The sequence below is a fragment of the Mustelus asterias genome, chromosome 21, assembly GCF_964213995.1.
Source record: "Mustelus asterias chromosome 21, sMusAst1.hap1.1, whole genome shotgun sequence".
NCBI lineage: Eukaryota > Metazoa > Chordata > Chondrichthyes > Carcharhiniformes > Triakidae > Mustelus > Mustelus asterias.
This window is the reverse complement of record NC_135821.1, coordinates 59,802,384-59,822,624: the sequence shown is the minus strand read 5'-3', so window position 1 is coordinate 59,822,624 and position 20,241 is coordinate 59,802,384. Positions and strand designations below refer to the sequence as shown.

At 47.0% G+C, this 20,241-nt stretch overlaps 1 protein-coding gene across 3 annotated transcripts in view; it reads right to left on the bottom strand.

Annotated features, from left to right (window-relative positions):
• Positions 1-14,320: 14,320 nt before the first annotated feature.
• Positions 14,321-20,241, bottom strand: part of rcc1 (regulator of chromosome condensation 1) — a 28,294-nt gene continuing 22,373 nt past the window's right edge. For 2 of the 3 annotated variants that reach the window (XM_078237966.1, XM_078237968.1), the window contains exons 9-10: positions 16,604-16,756; positions 14,321-14,968 (exon numbers count right to left, since the gene is read on the bottom strand). In XM_078237966.1, coding sequence (XP_078094092.1) covers positions 14,790-14,968; positions 16,604-16,756 — 332 coding nt within the window. In that variant the 3' untranslated portion in view covers positions 14,321-14,789. The remainder of the gene's footprint in view (positions 14,969-16,603; positions 16,757-20,241) is intronic. The other variant, XM_078237967.1, reaches the window with a different exon arrangement.

Here is a 20,241-nt window from a genome sequence, read left to right as displayed (position 1 = left end):
AACGTGTTTAGGGTGGAAGCTGGAGAAGTGGAGCATCATGAGGTTATCCGTGGGCTTGCGGTACAGTGAGGTGCTGAGGTGACCGTCCTTAATGGAGATGCGTGTGTCCAAGAATGCAACCGATTCCGGAGAGCAGTCCATGGTGAGTCTGATGGTGGGATGGAACTTGTTGATGTCATCATATAGTTGTTTCAGTGATTGCTCACCATGACTCCAAAGGAAGAAAATATCATCGATGTAACTAGTGTATAGCATCAGTTGAAGGTCCTGTGCGGTGAAGAAGTCTTGTTCGAACCTGTGCATGAAGATGTTGGCATATTGAGGTGCGAATTTGGTCCCCATGGCTGTTCCGTGTGTCTGGATGAAGAACTGGTTGTTGAAGGTGAAGACATTGTGGTCCAGGATGAAGCGGATGAGTTGTAAAATTGCATCTGGAAACTGGCAGTTGACGGCATTGAGTACTGAGGCCGTTGCAGCAATGCCATCATCGTGGGGGATGCTGGTGTAGAGTGCCGAGACATCCATTGTGACGAGGAGTGCTCCTGGTTCAACTGCTCCATGTGTGCTGAGTTTCTGTAGGAAGTCCGTAGTGTCGTGACAAAAGCTAGGGGTTCTTTGTACAATGGGTTTCAAGATGCCCTCGAAATTTCATGCCCACCAGGACCTCCGTTTAACCTGTGGCATGACGTTAGAACTGGTATCATAGAATCCCTACAGTGCAGAAGGAGGCCATTTGGCCCATCGAGTCTGTACTGACAACAATCCCACCCAGACCCCATCCCCTTAACCCCACATATTTACCCCGCTAATCACCCTGACACTAATGGGCAATTTAGCATGGCTAATCCACCTACATCTTTGGACTGTGGGAGGAAACCGGAGCACCCGGAGGAAACCCACACAGACACGGGGAGAATGTGCAGACTCCACGCAGACAGTGACTAAAGGTTGGGATTGAACCCGGGTCCCTCGCGCTGTGAGGCAGCTGTGCTAACCACTGTACATTCAAGGTGCTGATTAAGCACATGTTGCTGTGCTCTGGTTTGCATCAGTGGCAAATTCTAAATCAATTAAAGGAATATTTTACAGGGCAAATGGGGGGATTTGGGACGGGGAGGGGTCGGTGGGGGGGGAGGGGGGGGTCGAGAGTGGGGGTTGCGAGCTGAATTTTGGGACTTCAGACAAAACCCAGGGTGATAGCTGACCATTTGATTTATTAGCTGGTTACCAAGCGACCCTGTTTAACTTGATGATTTAAGCTGCATATATAAGCATAAATAATTCACAAAGAGGAGTCTGGAAAGGGCGGAGAACCAGAATACATCGATGTAAGATGATTGGAAAAGAAAACAAAGGTGACAGGAGACAAAAACCGTTCTACACAGTGAGCAGGATCTGAAAGGTGAAATGCACTGCCCGAGTGTGGTGGAGGCAGATTCAATCATGGCTCTCAAAGGGGAATTGGATAATTATTCAAACAGCAGGGGGAAAAGGGTGGGGGTGGGGGTATGGAATAAGCTCATTTAACTCTTAGAGGGCCAGCACCAACACGATGGCTTGAATGGCCTCCTTCTATGCCATAATCATTCTATGATTCTCAGAAATTACAGAAAATGACAAGAGTCTCATTACAAACAAGAAAGTTTGCACAAACGATATCAGTGAACATCATCCTGTGGCCCAGGTGTCCATCACTGCCCAATCACACACAGCTGCAGGAGCTTAGATATAGTCAGACAGACAAATTAGTTTCTGATTAGCGACATTAAGGAAGTGTTCGGTGAAACATAACTTAGGATCATAGAATCTCTACAATGCAGAACAGGCCATTCAGCCCACCAAGTCTGCATCGACTCTCTAACAGAATACCTTACCCAAGCCCTTCCCCCCACCCTATTCCCATAATCCCTCACATGGCTAATCCATCTAACCTGCACATTTTAGGACACAAAGGGACAATTTAGCATGACCAATCCACCTAACCTACACATCTTTGGACTGTGGGAAGAAACTGGAGCACCCGAAAGAAACCCACGAAGAGAAGGGGAGAAGGTGCAAACTCCACACAGACAGTGATTCAAGGCCCCTGGAGCTGAGGGGCAGCAGTGCTAACCACTGTGCCACCGCGCCTTCTGAAAGTATTGAATCTAGACATTCCAATACATTCCATCAGTCATATCTATTGAATATATATCTCGCATTTATGTGCCTGATTTATATTTTAATTCTTCAGTTAAAACATTCCATTCACTTTATATCTAAGACCGTAAGACATAGGAGCAGAATTAGGCCATTCGGCCCATCGAGTCTGCTCCGCCATTCAATCATGGCTGATATTTTTCTCATCCCCATTCTCCTGCCTTTTCCCCATAACCCCTGATCCCTTTATTAATCAAGAACCTATCTATCTCTGTCTTAAAGACACTCAATGACCCGGCCTCCACAGCCTTCTGCAGCAAAGAGTTCCACAGATTCACCACTCTCTGGCTGAAGAAATTCCTCCTCATCTCTGTTTTAAAGGATCGTCCCTTCAGCCTGAGGTTGTGCCCTCTGGTTCTAGTTTTTCCTACTAGTGGAAACATCCTTTCCACGTCCACTCTATCCAGGCCTCGCAGTATTCTGTAAGTTTCAATAAGATCCCTCTCATTCTTCTAAACTTCAACGAGTACAAACCCAGAGTCCACAACCATTCCTCATACAACAAGCTCTTCATTCCAGGGATCATTCTTGTGAACCTCCTCTGGACCCTTTCCAAGGCCAGCACATCTTTCCTTAGATACGGGGCCCAAAACTGCTCACAATTATCCAAATGGGGTCTGACCAGAGCCTTATACAGCCTCAGAAGTACATCCCTGCTCTTGTATTCTAGCCCTCTCAGCATGAATGGTAACATTGCATTTGCCTTCCTAACGACTGACTGAAATTGCACGTTAACCTTAAGAGAATCTTGAACAAGGACTCCTTGAACAAGTCCCTTTGTGTTTCTGATTTCCTAAGCATTTCCCTGTTTAGAAAATAGTCCTTGCCTCCATACCTCCTTCCAAAGTGCATAACCACACACTTTTCCACATTGTATTCCATCTGCCACTTCTTTGCCCACTCTCCTAACCTTTCCAAGTCCACCTGCAGCCCCCCTGCTTCCTCAATACTACCCGTCCCTCTAGATATCTTTGTATCATCTGCAAATTTAGCAACAGTGCTTTCAGTTTCTTCCCCCAAATCGTTAATGTATATTGTGAAAAGTTGTGGTCCCAGCACTGACCCCTGAGGCACACCACTAGTCACCGGCTCCCATCCTGAGAAAGACCCCTTTATCCCCACTCTCTGCCTTCTGCCAGTCAAACAATCCTCTATCCATGTCAGGATCTTACCATTAACACCATGGGCACTTAACTTATTTAACAGTCTCCTATGCAGCACCTTGTCAAAGGCCTTTTGGAAATCTAAATAAATCACGTCCACTAGTTCTCCTTTATCTACCGGGCGGCACGGTAGCACAGTGGTTAGCACTGCTGCTTCACAGCTCCAGGGTCCCGGGTTCGATTCCCGGCTCAGGTCACTGTCTGTGTGGAGTTTGCACATTCTCCTTGTGTCTGCGTGGGTTTCCTCCGGGTGCTCCGGTTTCCTCCCACATCCAAAGATGTGTAGGTTAGGTTGATTGGCCAGGTTAAAAATTGCCCCTTAGAATCCTGGGATGCGTAGGTTAGAGGGATTAGTGGGTAAATATGTGGGGGTAAGGCCTGGGTGGGATTGTGGTCGGTGCAGACTCGATGGGCCGAATGGCCTCCTTCTGCATTGTAGGGTTTCTATGATTTCTATCTAACTTCCTTGTTGCCTCCTCAAAGAACTCCAACAGGTTTGTCAGACTTGACAAAGCCGTGCTGACTCAGTCCTATTTTATCATGCACTTCCAAGTACTCCGCGATCTCATCTTTAATAATACTCTAAAATCTTGCCAATGACCAAAGTCAGGCTAACCAGCCTACAATTTCCTGTCTGCTGCCTCCCTCCCTTCTTAAACTGTGGTGTTACATTAGCTACTTTCCAGTCCTCTGGGACCCTCCCTGCCTCCAGTGATTGCTGAAAGATCACCACCAATGCCTCCAGAATTTCCTCAGCTATCTCTTTTAGAACCCTGGGGTGTAGTCCATCCGGTCCAGGTGACTTATCCACCTTCAGACTTTTCAGTTTCCCCAGAACTTTCTCCTTAATGATGGCCACTACACTCACCTGTGCCCCCTGATTCTCCTGGAACTCTGGCATCCCACTGGTGTCTTCCACTCTGAAGACTGATGCAAAATAACTATTCAGTTCCTCTGCCATTTCTTTGTTTCCTATTATTACTTCTCCAGCCTCATTTTTCAGTGGTCCTCTCTCTTACCTTTTATATATTAAAAAAAATATCTTCCTATCTTCTTTTATATTACGAGCTAGCTTACACTCATATTTCATCTTCTCCCCCCTATTGCTTTTTTAGTTGTCCTCTGCTTGCTTTTAAAGGCTTCCCAATCCTCTGGCTTCCCACTAATCCTCACCACTTTGTCTGCTTTTTCTTTTATGCTGTCCTTGACGTCCCTCGTCAGCCATGGATGCCTCGTCCTCCCCTTATCATGTTTCCTCCTCCTTGGGATGAATTTCTGTTGCGCCTCCCAAATAACCCCCAAAAACCCCTGCCATTGCTGTTCCACTGTCTTCCCTGCGAGGCTCCCTTTCCAATCAACTCTGGCCAGCTCCTCCCTCATGTCTTTGTACTTACCTTTACTTAATTTTAATACCGTTACATCTGATTCCAGCTTCTCCCTCTCAAACTGCAGAGTAAATTCTATCATATTGTGGTCACTGCTCCCTAAGGGTTCCTTCACCTTAAGTTCTCTAATCAAGTCAGCCTCATTACACATCACTAAATCCAGAATTGCCTGTTCCCTAGTAGACTCTGCCACAAGCTGCTCCAAAAAAAATCTTACGACATTCCACAAATTCCTTTTCTTGGGATCCACTGCCTACCTGGATTTTCCCAGTCCACCTGCGTATTGAAGTCCCCCATTATTGTAATATCGCTTTTTTTATCTGCCTTTTCTATCTCCTGATTTATTTTCTGCCACACATCCTGACTACTGCTAGGGGGCCTGTACATAACTCCCATCAGGGCTTTTTACCTTTGCGATTCCTCAACTCTACCCACAGAGATTCTATGCCTTCTGATCCTATATCACTTCTTGCTATCGATTTAACTTCATTCCTTACTGACAGTACAACCCTGCCCTTTTTGTCCATCTGCCTGTCCTTTCAATAGGACACATATTCTTGGATATTTAGATCCCAGCCTTGATCCCCTTACAGTCTCTGTGATGTCCACAACATCGTACCGGCCAATTTCAATGTGTGCAACAAGCTCATTTACCTTGTTCTGTACACTGCGCGCATTTAGGTCCAACACCCTCAGTCCTGCACTGACCACCTCCCATCTCATACTTGTCACCTTTTTTGCTCTGCCTGAGGTTAGATTCCTGACACCTTCTATACTCTCTGCTCTATTACGTAGTCTGGAAACTTTACTATCCTTTCCTGAGCCCTCAGCTCCTTTAACTAGTTGAAAGTCCTCATCATTAACCTGCACTTCTACCCTCTCCTTTAACTTTGATTTTCTAATTCTCCATACAACTGAACCCTCCCCCCAACTATTTAGTTTAAAGCCCTATCTACAGCCCTTGTTATACAATTCACCAGGACTCTGGTCCCAGCATGATTCAAATGAAGATCATCCCATCGGAACAGGTCCCCTCTTCCCCAGTACTGGTGCCAATGTCCCATGAATTCAAACCCATTCCTCCCACACCAATCTTTGAGCCACGCATTTACCTCCTTAATCTGACTGACCCTGTGCCAATTAGTTCGTGGCTCAGGTATAATCCGGAGATTACCTTTTTGGTTCTGCTTTTTAATTTAGCTCCTAGCTGTTCATACTCCCTTAGCAGAACCTTTGTTCCTGTCCTACCTATGTCACTGGTACCTACGTGGACCACGACAACTGGATCTTTACCCTCCCACTCCAAGTTCTTCTGCAGCCCAGATGAGATATCTCGAACCTGAGCACCAGGCAAGTAACACAACCTTCAGGATTCTCCATCCTGGTCACAAAGAACTAATCCCTAACTATACTATCTCCAATTACGACAACATTTCTTTTTTCTTCCCCCACTTGACCGGCTCCCTGTATCACGGTGCTGTGGTCAGTTTGCTCATCCTCCCTGTAGCACCCGTTTCCGTCCACACAGGGAATCTCAAACCTGTTGGAAAAGTTCAGGGACTGAGGCTCCTGCAACCCTACCTCCTGGATCCCTCTACCTGCCTCGCTCGCAGCCAAACCCTCCTGTCTCTGTCCACTGGCCGAATTCAAGGTATTTAATCCAAGTGTTGTGACTGCCTCCTGGAACACAGTGTCCAGGTACCTCTCCCCCTCCCTGATGTGTCGCAGCGTCCGAAGCTCAGAATCCAGCTCTGAGCTGAAGTTCCTCAAGCAACCAACACTTACTACAGGACGTGCTCACTGGGAACCACAATGGGGTCCACCGGCTCCCACATCACGCATGAACAGCACATCACCTAGCCCGCCATCTCTATTTTATTTAATTAATTTTTAATTTTTATTTAAACCTTTTTATTATATATCTCCTTATTACCTCAGTCTCAATGCAATTTCCAAGCTGTAATTTAAATGGATTTTCAAATTTAGCACAGCTCCTTGTTAGTCAATCAAATCACAGCCCTCCTGTGATGTCACTTTCATTTTTCTTTAGTAAGAACTCACTGGGAGTTTCAGAGAATCAAGAGTAACAGTTACTGACCAATCAGCACTCTCCCTTGTGACCTCTGCTGCCTGTTTCACCTAACTTCCTGTTTTCACCCAACTCCAAAAGCACGTCCCACAGTCAGGGCAGCACTCACGGCGCAGTCAGGACAGCACTCACGGCGCAGTCAGGACAGCACTCACGGCGCAGTCAGGACAGCACTCACGGCGCAGTCAGGACAGCACTCACGGCGCAGTCAGGACAGCACTCACGGCGCAGTCAGGACAGCACTCACGGCGCAGTCAGGACAGCACTCTGAGGCCTTTGTTTTTATAGGCACAAATTACAAAGCCCTGGAACTGGTTTTAACTAGTTGTACAATCAACCAGCCAAGTTCAGTTTTCCTACTTTGTCGGCTAGTGTGACCAGGAGCTTCTGCTCATTTGAATCCCCATCCCACCGATCTCAGCCTCCTGCGCTGCTCTGATGAAGCTTAACAGAAACTTGAGGAACCGCACTTTTTTATTCCAAGTAGAAACTTCGAGCTTCGACAGTGAGTTCAAGTTTCAGATCATAGCCATCACTGCTCCCCTTTTCTTCAGACAGTAGGTGCTGGCAATGCTTCTGCTGTTGCCATTTATACCTCCACCAGACCCATTCTTTTGAATCTTTATTTGTCCCAATACCTTCCCTTTGGCCTTGCATCATCATTTCCTTTCGTTATTTAATCTCTCCTTCCTCCCTCACCCCACCCCAATCCTTTCCCAGACTAAAAACTTTACAACAGCTCCAATTTCTTCCAGTTCTGACGATAGATCTTCAACCTGAAAACAGGAGGAGGCATTTTCCTGTCCTGCCCACCATGGGAATCGTAGCGTGCGGGACACGGACCATGCAAATGTCTGTTGACTTTGGGTGGGGTTTTCCAGCCTTGGGGCGAGCGTGGCTGGAAAATCCCACCCAGTGGCTCAGTTTGTTCCTCCACAGGTAAAGCTGTTGAGTGTTCCTAGCATTTTCTGTTTTTATCACTAATTAATACTGGTGCACATTAGACACGTTACTTTAAAGTGTTCCTGGCCTACTTTATTCTGACGGTAGGTGACATTGTTCTGTTAATATAATGTTTCATTTTTAACTGATGCAGCACCACCATCTGCTGGTGGAAAGTGGTAGTGCAGAAGCATCATTGAAAATCAACAATTAGGTGAGAAGATATGAGGCCCCCAAATCGTTCAGTCTACAGATCGCCGGAGACTGGATGTATGACTGAGATGTGTGTCAGGACCCTGTGGAAGTTCTGGAGGTGCTGACCTACATGGGAATTGCCTGGGAAGTTTCATCTCCCAACGGGCAATTAATTCCTCTGCTCTGCAAATGTTTCCAACTCTGAGTTAAAGTCGGAAACCTTGGACAGCTCTGCTGTACTTACCTGGATAGTTACCCAGGAAATGTCAACAGATTAAAAAACTAGTCAAACATCAGGCTAACTACAAGACTGACACCTCCCCTCCCACCAGTCACTCACCTTGACCCACCTCCCCCGAGACTACCCTCTTCCCCCAGCTATTTGACCACACCCCCCCCTCAGCCAGTCGACCACTTCCCAACCATACCACAAACACCTTCTCTGATCATCCACACAAAACCCCCTCCATCTCAGTCACCCCCCCAACCCGCGCCCATCTACTCCCGACACCTGACTACCACTTTGTCCACCTCCCACCTCACCTGCTTACCCACTCATTAACATTCAAACTGCACATTTAAACTTACCATAGAGCAGCTGGTGCGATATAAAGTCATGATGTGGAGATGCCGGCGTTGGACTGGGGTAAACACAGTAAGAAGTCTCACAACACCAGGTTAAAGTCCAACAGGTTTATTTGGTAGCAAATACCATAAGCTTTCAGAGCACTGCTCCTTCGTCAGATGGAGTCCATCTGACGAAGGAGCAGTGCTCCGAAAGCTTATGGTATTTGCTACCAAATAAACCTGTTGGACTTTAACCTGGTGTTGTGAGACTTCTTACGCCATATAAAGTGCCATGTCCTGCACCCTACCCACCCCCCCCCCCCCCCAAACCCACTCTAGGCTGCTTCCATGGAACTCTCCGAGGCACGCCACACTCCATATTTCTGAAAAAGCCAGACTCGGAATTGTCCCGGACGAAATGCCCAGTGGTGTCGAGCTGGTGGAAGTTTCCAAGTGGATTGGCAATCGGATGATTATCACTCCTCGAAAGATTGGGGCCATTATAATGAAGAATTTGTTTTTACATTAAATGCCTTATAGTCAAAGAGTAAGGACGGAAGTAATAGAATAATAGAGCAAAGGTTACTGGGCTCATCATGTCTCTGCCAGTTGTTTGAAAGAGTAACCCAATTCATCCCATTTGCGTGCAACTTTCCCCAGAGGCCTTGCAAATTCTTCCCTTTTTAGTATTCATTGAATCCCTAGAGTACAGAAGGAGGCCATTCGGTCCATCGAGAGTGTACCGACCACAATCCCACCCCGGCCCTATTCCCGTAAGCTTCATTGACCCTGCTGATCCGCTTCACACTAGGGTCAATTTAGCATGGCCAATCAACCTAACCCGCACATCTTTGGACTGTGGGAAGAAACCAGAGCACCCGGAGGAAACCCACGCAGACACGGGGAGAACGTGTAAACTCCACAGAGTGACCTGAGGCCGGAATTGAACCTGGGTCCCTGGCGCTATGAGGTAACAGTGCTAACCACAGTGTTGTGTCGCCCCTATTTCTCCAATTCCGTTTTATAAATTACATTTGATCTGCCTTCACCTCACTTCGAACCAGTGAATTCCAGACTCATTGCATTAGGAAAAAATCTCATCTCCCTTCTTGCCAATTACTTTAAAATCCGATGAAAGGTTGTTGACCTGAACTCTGCTTCTCCCCACAGGCGCTGCCTGACCTGCTGAGTATTTCCACTTATACTTCAGAAATCCGGCATCTGCTGCATTTTGCTCTCCCAATCTTAAATCTATCCTCTGGTTGCTGTCCCATCGCAGCAGAAACGGTTTTAACAGTTTTACGTGGGCGGCATGGCGGCGCAGTGGTTAACACTATTGCCTCACAGCACCAGGGACCCAGGTTCGACTCCAGCCTTGGGTGACTACGTGGAATTTAAACATTCGCCCCGTGTCTGCGTGGGTTTCCTCCGGGTGCTCGTTTCCTCCCACAGTCTGAAAGACGTGCGGGTTAGGTGGATTGGCCGTGTTAAATTACACTTTAGTGTCAGGGGGTTTAGCAGGGTAAAGATGTAGGGCTACAAAGATAGGGCCTGGGTGAGATTGTTGGCAGTACAGGCTAGATGGACCAAACGGTCTCCTGCACAGTAATCATAGAATCATAGAAACCCTACAGTACAGAAAGAGGCCATTCGGCCCATCGAGTCTGCACCGACCACAATCCCACCCAGGCCCTACCCCCATATCCCCACATATTTTACCTGCTAATCCCTCTAATCTACGCATCCCAGGACACCAAGGGGCAATTTTAACATGGCCAATCAACCTAACCTGCACATCTTTGGACTGTGGGAGGAAACCGGAGCACCCGGAGGAAACCCACGCAGACACGAGGAGAATGTGCAAACTCCACACAGACAGTGACCCGAGCCGGGATTCGAACCCAGGTCCCTGGAGCTGCGAAGCAGCAGTGCTAACCACTGTGCTACCAAGAGTAGGGATTCTATGAACGCTTCAAAAAAATGCTTCATTTGTTGCGAAGCACTCTGGTCTGCCATAAAAGACACAACAAGTTGTATGTGGTGTCTGTGTTGAGTTAGCTAATCTTAACCGGAATTTTCCAACCTCGCCCGCAGCTGGGATTCTCCATGCCCGCTGGAGTAAATGGAGTTTTGGCTGAGCGCCAGATTCTCCATTCTTGCTGGCAGCGGTAGTGAGGAGAATGAGATCGGAGAATCCCAACCCAGGTCCGTTCCAGGGGCCCTGGGTAGAGAGGATAAATCAAAAGAGAAAATGCTGGAAAATCTCAGCCGGTCTGGCAGCATCTGCAAAGAGAGAAAAGAGCTGATGTTTCGAGTCCAGATGACCCTTTGTCAAAGCTTTGAGCATTAATTGTAGACATCAATTCAGCTGCTCATTATACATCTTTCATTTTGAAATGGCAACTAAAAAAAGCCAACAGCATTTTGGTGGAATAGCATCGGAGCAAATAGTGAGCTTACCTGGAGTAACAAATGTTTTGTACAAAGTGCTGTGCATTTTCCAATATAGGTGGGATATTAAAGTGGTAAGAATGCATTAAGTGTGGATTTACCAGGATGACCCCAAAGTTTGGAAACAAGAGAACAAAGAAAAACTTTCCTACAATCAGATTCCCTATAGTACAGAAGGAGGCCATTCGACCCATAGAGTCTGTACCGACCACAATCCCACCCAGGCCCTATTCCCGTAACCCCACAAATTTACCCTGCTAATCCACTGACACTAAGGGCCAAGTTAACATGGCTAATCAAACTCATCCGCACATCTTTGGACCGTGGGAGGAAACTGGAGCACTCGGAGGAAACCCACACAGACACGGGGAGAACGTGCAAATTCCACACAGACAGTGACCCGAGGCCGGAATTGAACCCGGGCCCCTGGCGCTGTGAGGCAGCAGTGCTGACCACTGTGCCACCCTGGGGTGTGAGCATTGCTGGCACGGCCAGCATTTATTGTACACCATTAACTGCCCTCAATAAGGTGGTGGTGGTGAACTGCAGTCCATGTGGCACAAAGTGCTAACGAGAGGGTGTTCCAGGATTTTGCAACAGTGAAGGAATGCAATACGGTTCCAAGTCAGGGTCCTGTGCAACTGTGTGAGGGGGGGGGGGGGGGGGGGGTGGTGCTAGGGGGGGGCTAGTAGCACCCCTGTGCGTCTGCTGCCTTTGCCCAATCTAGGTGGCAGAGCTCTCAGGTTTGGAAGATGAAGTCAAAGGTGGTTTGAGATACCAGGGATAGTTGCCCTTGAACACAAGACTAATGGGAGTGTAAATGCATGGAAAAGCTCATTCCTCGGGGGAGTCAGTGATTATAGATCTTCAATTTAAAACTCGCTAAATGAGTAGATGAGGCGGCATTTCTTTACACTGGGTGGCTGGAGCCAATCAAGGCAGAGGCTGATGTTTCATTGAAGGGAAATAAAGAATTTCATAGAATCCCCAAGTGCAGCAGGAGGCAAATCGGCCCATCGAGTCTGCACCAACTCTCCGACAGAGCATGTTATGGCCCACCCACTTAATCCCACATATTTACCCCACTAATCCCCCCAACCTACACATCTTGGTGCACCAAGGGGCAATTTAGAATGGCCAATCAACTTACCCTGCTCATCTTTGGAGTGTGGGAGGAAACCAGAGCACCCAGAGGAAACCCACACAGACACGGGGAGAACGTGCAAACTCCGCACAGGCAGTGACCCAAGGCCGGAATTGAACCTGGGTCCCTGGAGCTGTGAGGCAGCAGTGCTAACCACTGTGCCACCCGGGATTCGGGATTTTACGCCCTTTCCTCCAAACGTCTCCGGTTTGACCTTTGTGTCAGTGTTTACTTTGCAGTCCGGACAAAACCAGACTGGAGTTGTGGGATTTGGGGGTGGGTCAAATTTCCTGTAAGATTGAAAATTCAGTGAAGAGATCCAGAAGGTGGAATGTTCAGCCAGAGCACAGGTGGAAAAGACAAGTAGATAAATATTAGGAAATGGAAAAAGTTTCATAAAGTTCACCCAACGAACAGGATCTGCTCATTATACATCTTTCATTTTGAAATGGCAACAAAAAACCAACAGAATTTTGGAGGAATACCATAGGAGCAAATAGTGAACTTAGCAAATGTGTTGTACAAAGTGCTGTGCATTTTCCAATACAGGTGGGATATTAAAGTGGTAAGAATGCGTTAAGTATGGATTCACCAGGATGATCCCATCAGCTATGAGGAGAGGTTGGAGAAACTTGGTTTGTTCTTACTGGAACGACGGAGGTTGAGGGGCGACCTGATAGAAGTCTACAAGATTATGAGACAAAGTGGATAGTCTGAAGCTTTTTCCCAGGGTGGAAGAGTCAATTACTAGGGGGCATAGGTTTAATGTGCAAGGGACAAGGTTTAAAGGAGATGTACGAGGCAGGTTTTGTTTTACACAGAAGGTGGTGGGTGCCTGGAACTCACTGCCGGGGGAGGTAGTGGAAGCAGATACGATAGTGACCTTTAAGGGGCATCTGGACAAATACATGAATAGGGTGGGAATAGAGGGATATGGTCCCCGGTAGGATAGGGCAGCATGGTCGGTGCAGGCTTGGAGGGCCGAAGGGCCTGTTCCTGTGCTGTAATTTTCTTTGTTCTCCCCGACCCCACAGTCATGTTACTTTACATCTCTCTTCTAATTTCTTCTGCCGTCTTTCCCGACAGCGTCTCCTCATTCTGCTGGAATGCTCTGAGTTACCAGTTGTCCACCAAACACCCAGTCCAATTCATCCATTAGACCTCAGTGCAATGTGTAGTTCCACTATAGTCACTGGCTAATAACCAGAAACAGAAGCTCAGGCCAGCTCCACCCCTCCCTGCATTAACCCAGAGTTAAATGGAATTCACCAAGCCAATCCACTCCATCAGCGTTGGGGGGAGGGGGGGGTTTCTACAATATGTGAAACAGAGCAAGCATTATGATAGCACACAGTTTAAATCCTTGAGGGATTCATTCTTTGGTGTGTTAATGATTGTATTTGCATAAAGTTTTGTTTTTTAAAATCTTATTTCACAAGTCAGATAGTGGAGACAAAAATCATAGAATGATACAGGACACATGGTTGCCATTCTGCCCATCATGCCTGTGCCAGCTCTTTGAAGGAGTTATCCAATAAGTCGCAGTCTCCTGCAGCCTTGCAAATAACCTCCCCCTTCCAGAGTTCATCCAAGTCTCTTTTGAATGTTACAATTAAATCTGCTTCAACCATCCATTCAATCCACGGCACGGCAGCACAGTGGTTAACACCGCTGCCTCACAGCGCCAGGGACCCGGGTTCAAATCCGGCCTTGGGTGACTGTCTGTGTGACGGGTGCGTGGATTTCCTCCAACACGCCAAAGTTTTGCGGGTTGATTGGTCATGCTCTTTAGTGTCAGGGGGACTAGCAGGGCAAATACGTGGGGTCACGGGGATGAGGTCAGGATGGGATTGTCTTTGGTGCAGGCTCGGTGGGCCGAATGGCCTTCTTCTGCACTGTGGGGATTCTACGATCCCAGATCGTAACAACTTGCTGCCTCCAACTTCCACGTGGCCTCCAATTCTTTTGTCAATTAGTTTAAACCTGCACTCACTGGTTACTAAGTCTCGTGCCATTGGAAACAGATTCTCCTTCCTTGCGATTTTAGACTCCCCGAATAAATCTCCAAAGTATACAGGACAAAACAATAGCGGGGATAATAACAGTGGCATACAGAGGAAATTAAAGACATGTAAACATTCAAAATCTAGAAAGCTGCCAAAAATCAGTCAAGCAACACAAGAATGAGAAATGCAAAAATCTTATAGAAAACTATCACAAAAAAGATTTATTTGATTTTAAAAGAATAATTCCTTTTCTTCCCCCACCTCTCCTCTACAATCTACATGCCTGCCCCAGATGTTCTCCCCAAGCAGGACGGAAATTAAAATTTAAGAAAAAGCCTTTTTACTGTATAATCCGCAGTGAGGTCAACAGGTCAAAGTGAGGACTGAACCGACCAGGTCTGCACATCACGAACACAATGATAACTGCAGAGTACGTGAGTGGACAGGATCGGATTTCAACCCAACAGGTTATCAGAAAACATACAAACAAATTAAAATTAAAATTAAAAAAGGGTTTATTCCTGTCGTATCCAAGCATTGCATTCGGGGATTGTGGGGGGAAAGTACGGGGCTCACTCAGTCTTTGCAGTCGAGGTGTTATCGGCAGTAGTTTTTAAATTTTTGCAGGGGGGAGGGGGGCTGCGTTCATCAGCTCTGCCCGCCACGCTCTGTAACGAGCAACGCGGTGTGCTGGCCCCCGCTGGAGATGGACAGCACCTCCCTGTTCTCCAGCTGCTGGCCTGACATCTGGACTGGGCTCCATACATCTTCCTCGTTGCCCGTGCTCAGCTGGAAGTTCGTTCCCATTCCCCAGGCGAAGGCTCGGCCTGGTGGAACAAACAAAAAATACACGTCAGAAATAAATAATATTTTTGAGCTCCGAGGTCTCGGTGCCGTCTCCAAGCAGTAACAAGACACGGGAGTCCTGAACGAATGGCAGGAGTTTGATTATACAACTCAAAAATACAGGCAGCACCAAACCCCACGAGAAAATCAATCACTTTCTATGGGGAGAGTATGGAGACTGATGAAGGAGTGGTGGAGGAGAGGGATGGGGGAAGCAAAATCTTGGGTACAAAGGGGCGGCACAGTGGTTAGCACTGCTGCCTCACAGCGCCAGGGACATGGGGCCAGGGACCTGGGTTCGATTCCTGGCTTGGGTCACTGTCGGTGCCAAATCAGCACATTCTCCCCGTGTCTGCATGGGTTTCCTCTAGGTGCTCTGGTTTCCTCCCATAGTCCGAAAGACGTGGTTAGATGTATTGGCCATGCTATATTCTCCCTCAGTGTACCTGAACAGACGCCGGAGTGCGGCGACCAGGGTATTTTCACAGTAACTTCATTGCAGCATTAATGTAAGCCTCCTTGTGACACTAATAAATAAACTTTAAATTGGCTTGACAACAGAAGACAGAGGTGGTTGCAGAGGGTTGTTTTTCAAACTGGAGGCCTGTGACCAGCGGTGTGCCTCAGGGGTCAGTGCTGGGTCCACTGTTATTTGTCATTTATATTAATGATTTGGGTGAGAATATAGGGGACATGGTTAGTAAGTTTGCAGATGACACCAAGATTGGTGAAATAGTGGACAGTCAAGAAGGTTATCTCGGATTGCAATGGGATCTTGATCAATTGGGCCAGTGGGCCGATGAATGGCAGGTGGAGTTTAATTTAGATAAATGTGAGGTGATGCATTTTGGTAGATCGAATCGGGACAGGACCTACTCAGTTAATGGCAGGGCGTTGGGGAGAGTTCTAGAAGAGATCTAGGGGTACATATTCACAGCTCCATGAAAATGGAGTCAAGGTGGACAGAGTGGTGAAGAAGGCATTCGGCATGCTTGGTTTCATTGGTCAAGACATTGAATACAGGAGTTGGAATGTCTTGTTGAAGTTGTACAAGACATTGGTAAGGCCACACTTGGAATACTGTGTACAATTCTGGTCACCCTATTGTAGAAAGGATATTATTAAACTAGAAAGAGTGCAGAAAAAATTTACCAGGGTGCTACCAGGATTTGATGGTTTGAGTTCTATGGAGAGGCTGGATAGACTGGGACTTTTTTCCCCTGGAGCGTAGGAGACTTAGGGGTGATCTTATCGAGGTCTATAAAATAATGAGGGGCACAGATCAGCTAGTCAATATCTTTTCCCAAAGGTAGGGGAGTCTAAAACTAGAGGGCTTAGGTTTAAGATGAGAGGGGAGAGATACAAAAGGGTCCAGAGGTGCAATTCTTTCACACAGAGGGTGGTGAGTGTCTGCAACAAGCTGCCAGAGGCAATACGGGTACAAATTTGTCTTTTAAAAAGCATTTAGACAGTTACATGGGCAAGATGGGTACAGAGGGACATGGGCCAAACACGGGCAATTGGGACTAGCTCAGTGGTAAAAACTGGGTGGCATGGACAAGTTGGGCCGAAGGGTCTGTTTCCATGCTGTAAACCTCTATAACTCTCTGACTTACCATCCTTGCTGACGGCATAACTCACAGAAGCCCCACAAGCCACCGTAGCGATCACAGGGAGTCCCTGAACGACGGTGGGTGTACTCTTCTCCGTCCCATGCTCTCCCAGCCCCAGGCGGCCGTACTCTGCTCGGCCCAAGCTGTACACTTTGCCTTTTATTTTAAAAAACACACAAGATCAGAATTAATGACAAGAAAGGACAAAAAAAAACAGCAAGGGCTTGTCTGGAAATAAATATTTTACCATCCGAACCCGGCATCTCCGAAGTTTCATTGTTTGATTGGGACTTCCTTCCACAGTACACGTCTAGACACAAGTATATTCTGGAAAACATTGCACAGGTGCCTTGCGATAGGACAGTGGCAGTGATAGCTTGGTGAACATTGCTGTCTTGTGTACGATTTGCCCAGCTTCATCCCTGGCCACTGTAACGGGTATTTCAGTGCCCCCAGTAATGCATCAGAAGGGTTTTATTTTATCCATTTTAGGACTAGGGGTGTTGACTGCACCAACTTACATTGCCCAGCCTAAGTTACCCTCAAGAAGTAGTGAGCCACTCCCTTTTACCTGCACTCGCTGGTTTGATACAGTGGAGTGCTTCGCTACCCTACTTCAGAGAGGCGTTAACTGCACACACTACTCCAGCTGTGGCCTAACCAAAGTTTTATACAACTCCAACATAACCTCCCTGCTGCCACGACTGATACGGAAAGTGTCCTGTATGCCCTCTTAATTATCCTATTCCGGGGTCTGTGGACAATCACCCTCGGATCACACGGTTCCTCTGAGTAATGTCCTGCCATTCATTCAGGACTCTCTTGACTTGTTACTGCTTGGAGACAGCACCAAGACCTAGGAGCTCAACCAACAGAGAGAACCTCAAGCATTACAATCTCAGAACTATTACCCGAGCCATGTGCAAACTGGTGCAGCTGTAAGATTGAGGAGGGCACCTGGCTGAAGGAATGAAGTGTGAAAGAGGATTTGCATTTCACGTGGCAGAGGCACCAGTATTGGGACAGGAAGGTACATTAGAAAGTGACTCATGGGGTCCGCGCGCCGGGGTCATCACGAGGTCATCACGACTGAGATAATGGAACGGAAAGCTACACTTCTAAATTTGCAGGGGATACAAAGATAGGCGACACTGTCGATGGGAGCATAAACTAACAAGAGATATTGCAGATTAAGCGAATGGCTAAAACTGTGGAAAATGGATTTCAACGTAGGCAAATGGGAGGTGATTTGTTTTGGATCTAAAGGAGGACAGAACAGGGCATTCCGAAATTGGGAAAAGTTAGAAAATGTGGAAGTCTAAAGAGACTTCAGGCCCAGGTACACAGGTAACAAGAGGGCACGGAGTAGAGCACATACTTCCACCACTCTTTATTAACTCAGCATTCCTACGACGCAGCTCGTCCTTGAGGTTTCTCCTTGGTTGGTGTTCTTATTACAAAGCTGTAAAAAATATCTTTGTCTGGCTGACAGACTGACTCTTAACTGCCTTCTGCAAAGGCCCAGCAAGCCACTCAGCTCAAGGACAATTATGGATGGGCAAAACATGCTGGCACTGCCAGCAATGCTCACATCCCATGCAAGAACCTGCTCTGAAAACTCTGCTCACATTTTGACAGTAAAATCCACAACATTCCAAAACAATCGACAACATTCACATTAAACAACCCATAACCCATAATTTTTTTTAAAAAGGAGTCAACTCGCTCCATCTCCCAATCCATAAAAAGAAATCCTAGGATCCACATCTTCACCAAAAGCAAATCAGTTCTTCCTTGGGTCATCTCCTATCTGTGTACCAAGTTTCGCTGAAATCCATCCATTAGTTTTTGTGATTTTGACCAGACTAACGGGTAAAAATATTACCCAGCTCACCGTCAGAGATAGTTAAAATACTGCATTTCTGGGGCAGAAAATAATCAATAAAGCGAAAGGAATATTTTAGATCTAGTTTCAACTGTGCAAAGCCCTGGTCAGACTACACCCGGAGTACTGAGAGCGTTCTGCGTTCCACACCATGGAGGGAGTACAGCTTAAACAGTTCTCTCTGTGGCTGCGTTTCCCGCGTTTCCTCTGGGCGCTCCGGTTTCCTCCCACAGTCCGAAAGACATGTGCTGGTTAGGTGCATTGGCCGTGCCATATCCTCCCTCAGTGTATCTGAGCAGGCACCGGAGTGCGGCGACTAGGGGATTTTCACAGTAATTTCATTGCAGTGTTAATGTAAGCCTATTTGCGACGCTAATAAAATAAATTTTTAAAAAAGTAAAGAGTGCTCCAAAGGTTAAATTGTGAAGAGAGAATACGCAAACTAGGGGTATTCCCTGGAATTTAGGGAGGTTAAGGTGCAATTTGATGAAATTTCTCAAGACATTAAGGGAAACAGGCAGGGTAGATCGAGGGAAACTATTCATGCTGACTTTAGGGAGACGTGGAATACATGGAATAATCTAAAAGTTCGAGCCAGGCCTTCCTAGAGGGAAATTAGAAAATATTTTGACACCCAAATGGTGGTGGAAGTTTGAAACTCTCTCCTGCAAGTGACACTAAAGTCACTTATTCAATTTAAATGAAATCATAGAAATCACAGAATATAAATGATATGACTAGATATTCATTAACTACAGGGATTAAGGAATAGGGGGCAAAGGTGGGCACGTGGAGTTAGGCTGCAAGTGGGCCTTGATCTCACTGAATGGCAGCACAAGTTTCAGGGGGTGAAGGGCCTCCCCCCGTTCCCATGCACCTATTGGGTAAGGACAGCACGTTTCCTTCCCTAAGGGATCAGTGAACCAGTTAGGTTGCTACAAGAAATTCACAACAGCACTGGTACCAGCTTTTCATTTCCAGATATTTTATTAAAAGTGCACTAATATTCTCAAACTGACGGTTACAGAACCATACAACAGGAGAGGAGGCCATTCATCCCATCAGGAGCGTGCCAGCTCACTGAAGGTGAGCTATCTACTTAGCCCCAGTCCAGTGCTCTCCCCGCCCCTTCCTTAGCCTCACAATTCAAGTATTGTTTGCAAATAGATAAGATTCCCATCATAAGCATTCACCGATGCCGGTATTCTACCGCCTCGCCTGCCCCAGGCCCGTAAGATCACGCCCAAGGCCAACGGAAAATGCCGTTCTGCGAGCCTCGCCCACCCCAGAACCGGGGCAAGCGAGGCGGAAAAATTCCACTCCTAATGTTATTTGGGATACTGGTCAGTAACAAAACCACTATGGTATCAGGGCTTAGGTAAACACAGTATCGGATGAGCATTGGGATCAAGTTCCTGCCAACCACTCCCAGGTGATCATTGATACAACGAGGATGCCAGTGAGGTCAATGAATTTTCAGCCAGAGGGTGGTGAATCTATGGAATTCATTGCCACAGGAGGCTGTGGAGGCCAGGTCACTGAGTGTACTTAAGACAGAGATAGACAGGTTCGTGGTTGGTACGGGGATCAAAAGTTACGGGGAAAATGTCATATGCGAAATAGTTGAGGACTCTGGGTCCGTACTTGGGAGTTTAGAAGGATGAGGGGGGATCTTATTGAAACTTACAGGATACTGTGAGGCCTGGATAGAGTGGACGTGGAGAGGATGTTTCTACTAATAGGAAAAACTAGAACC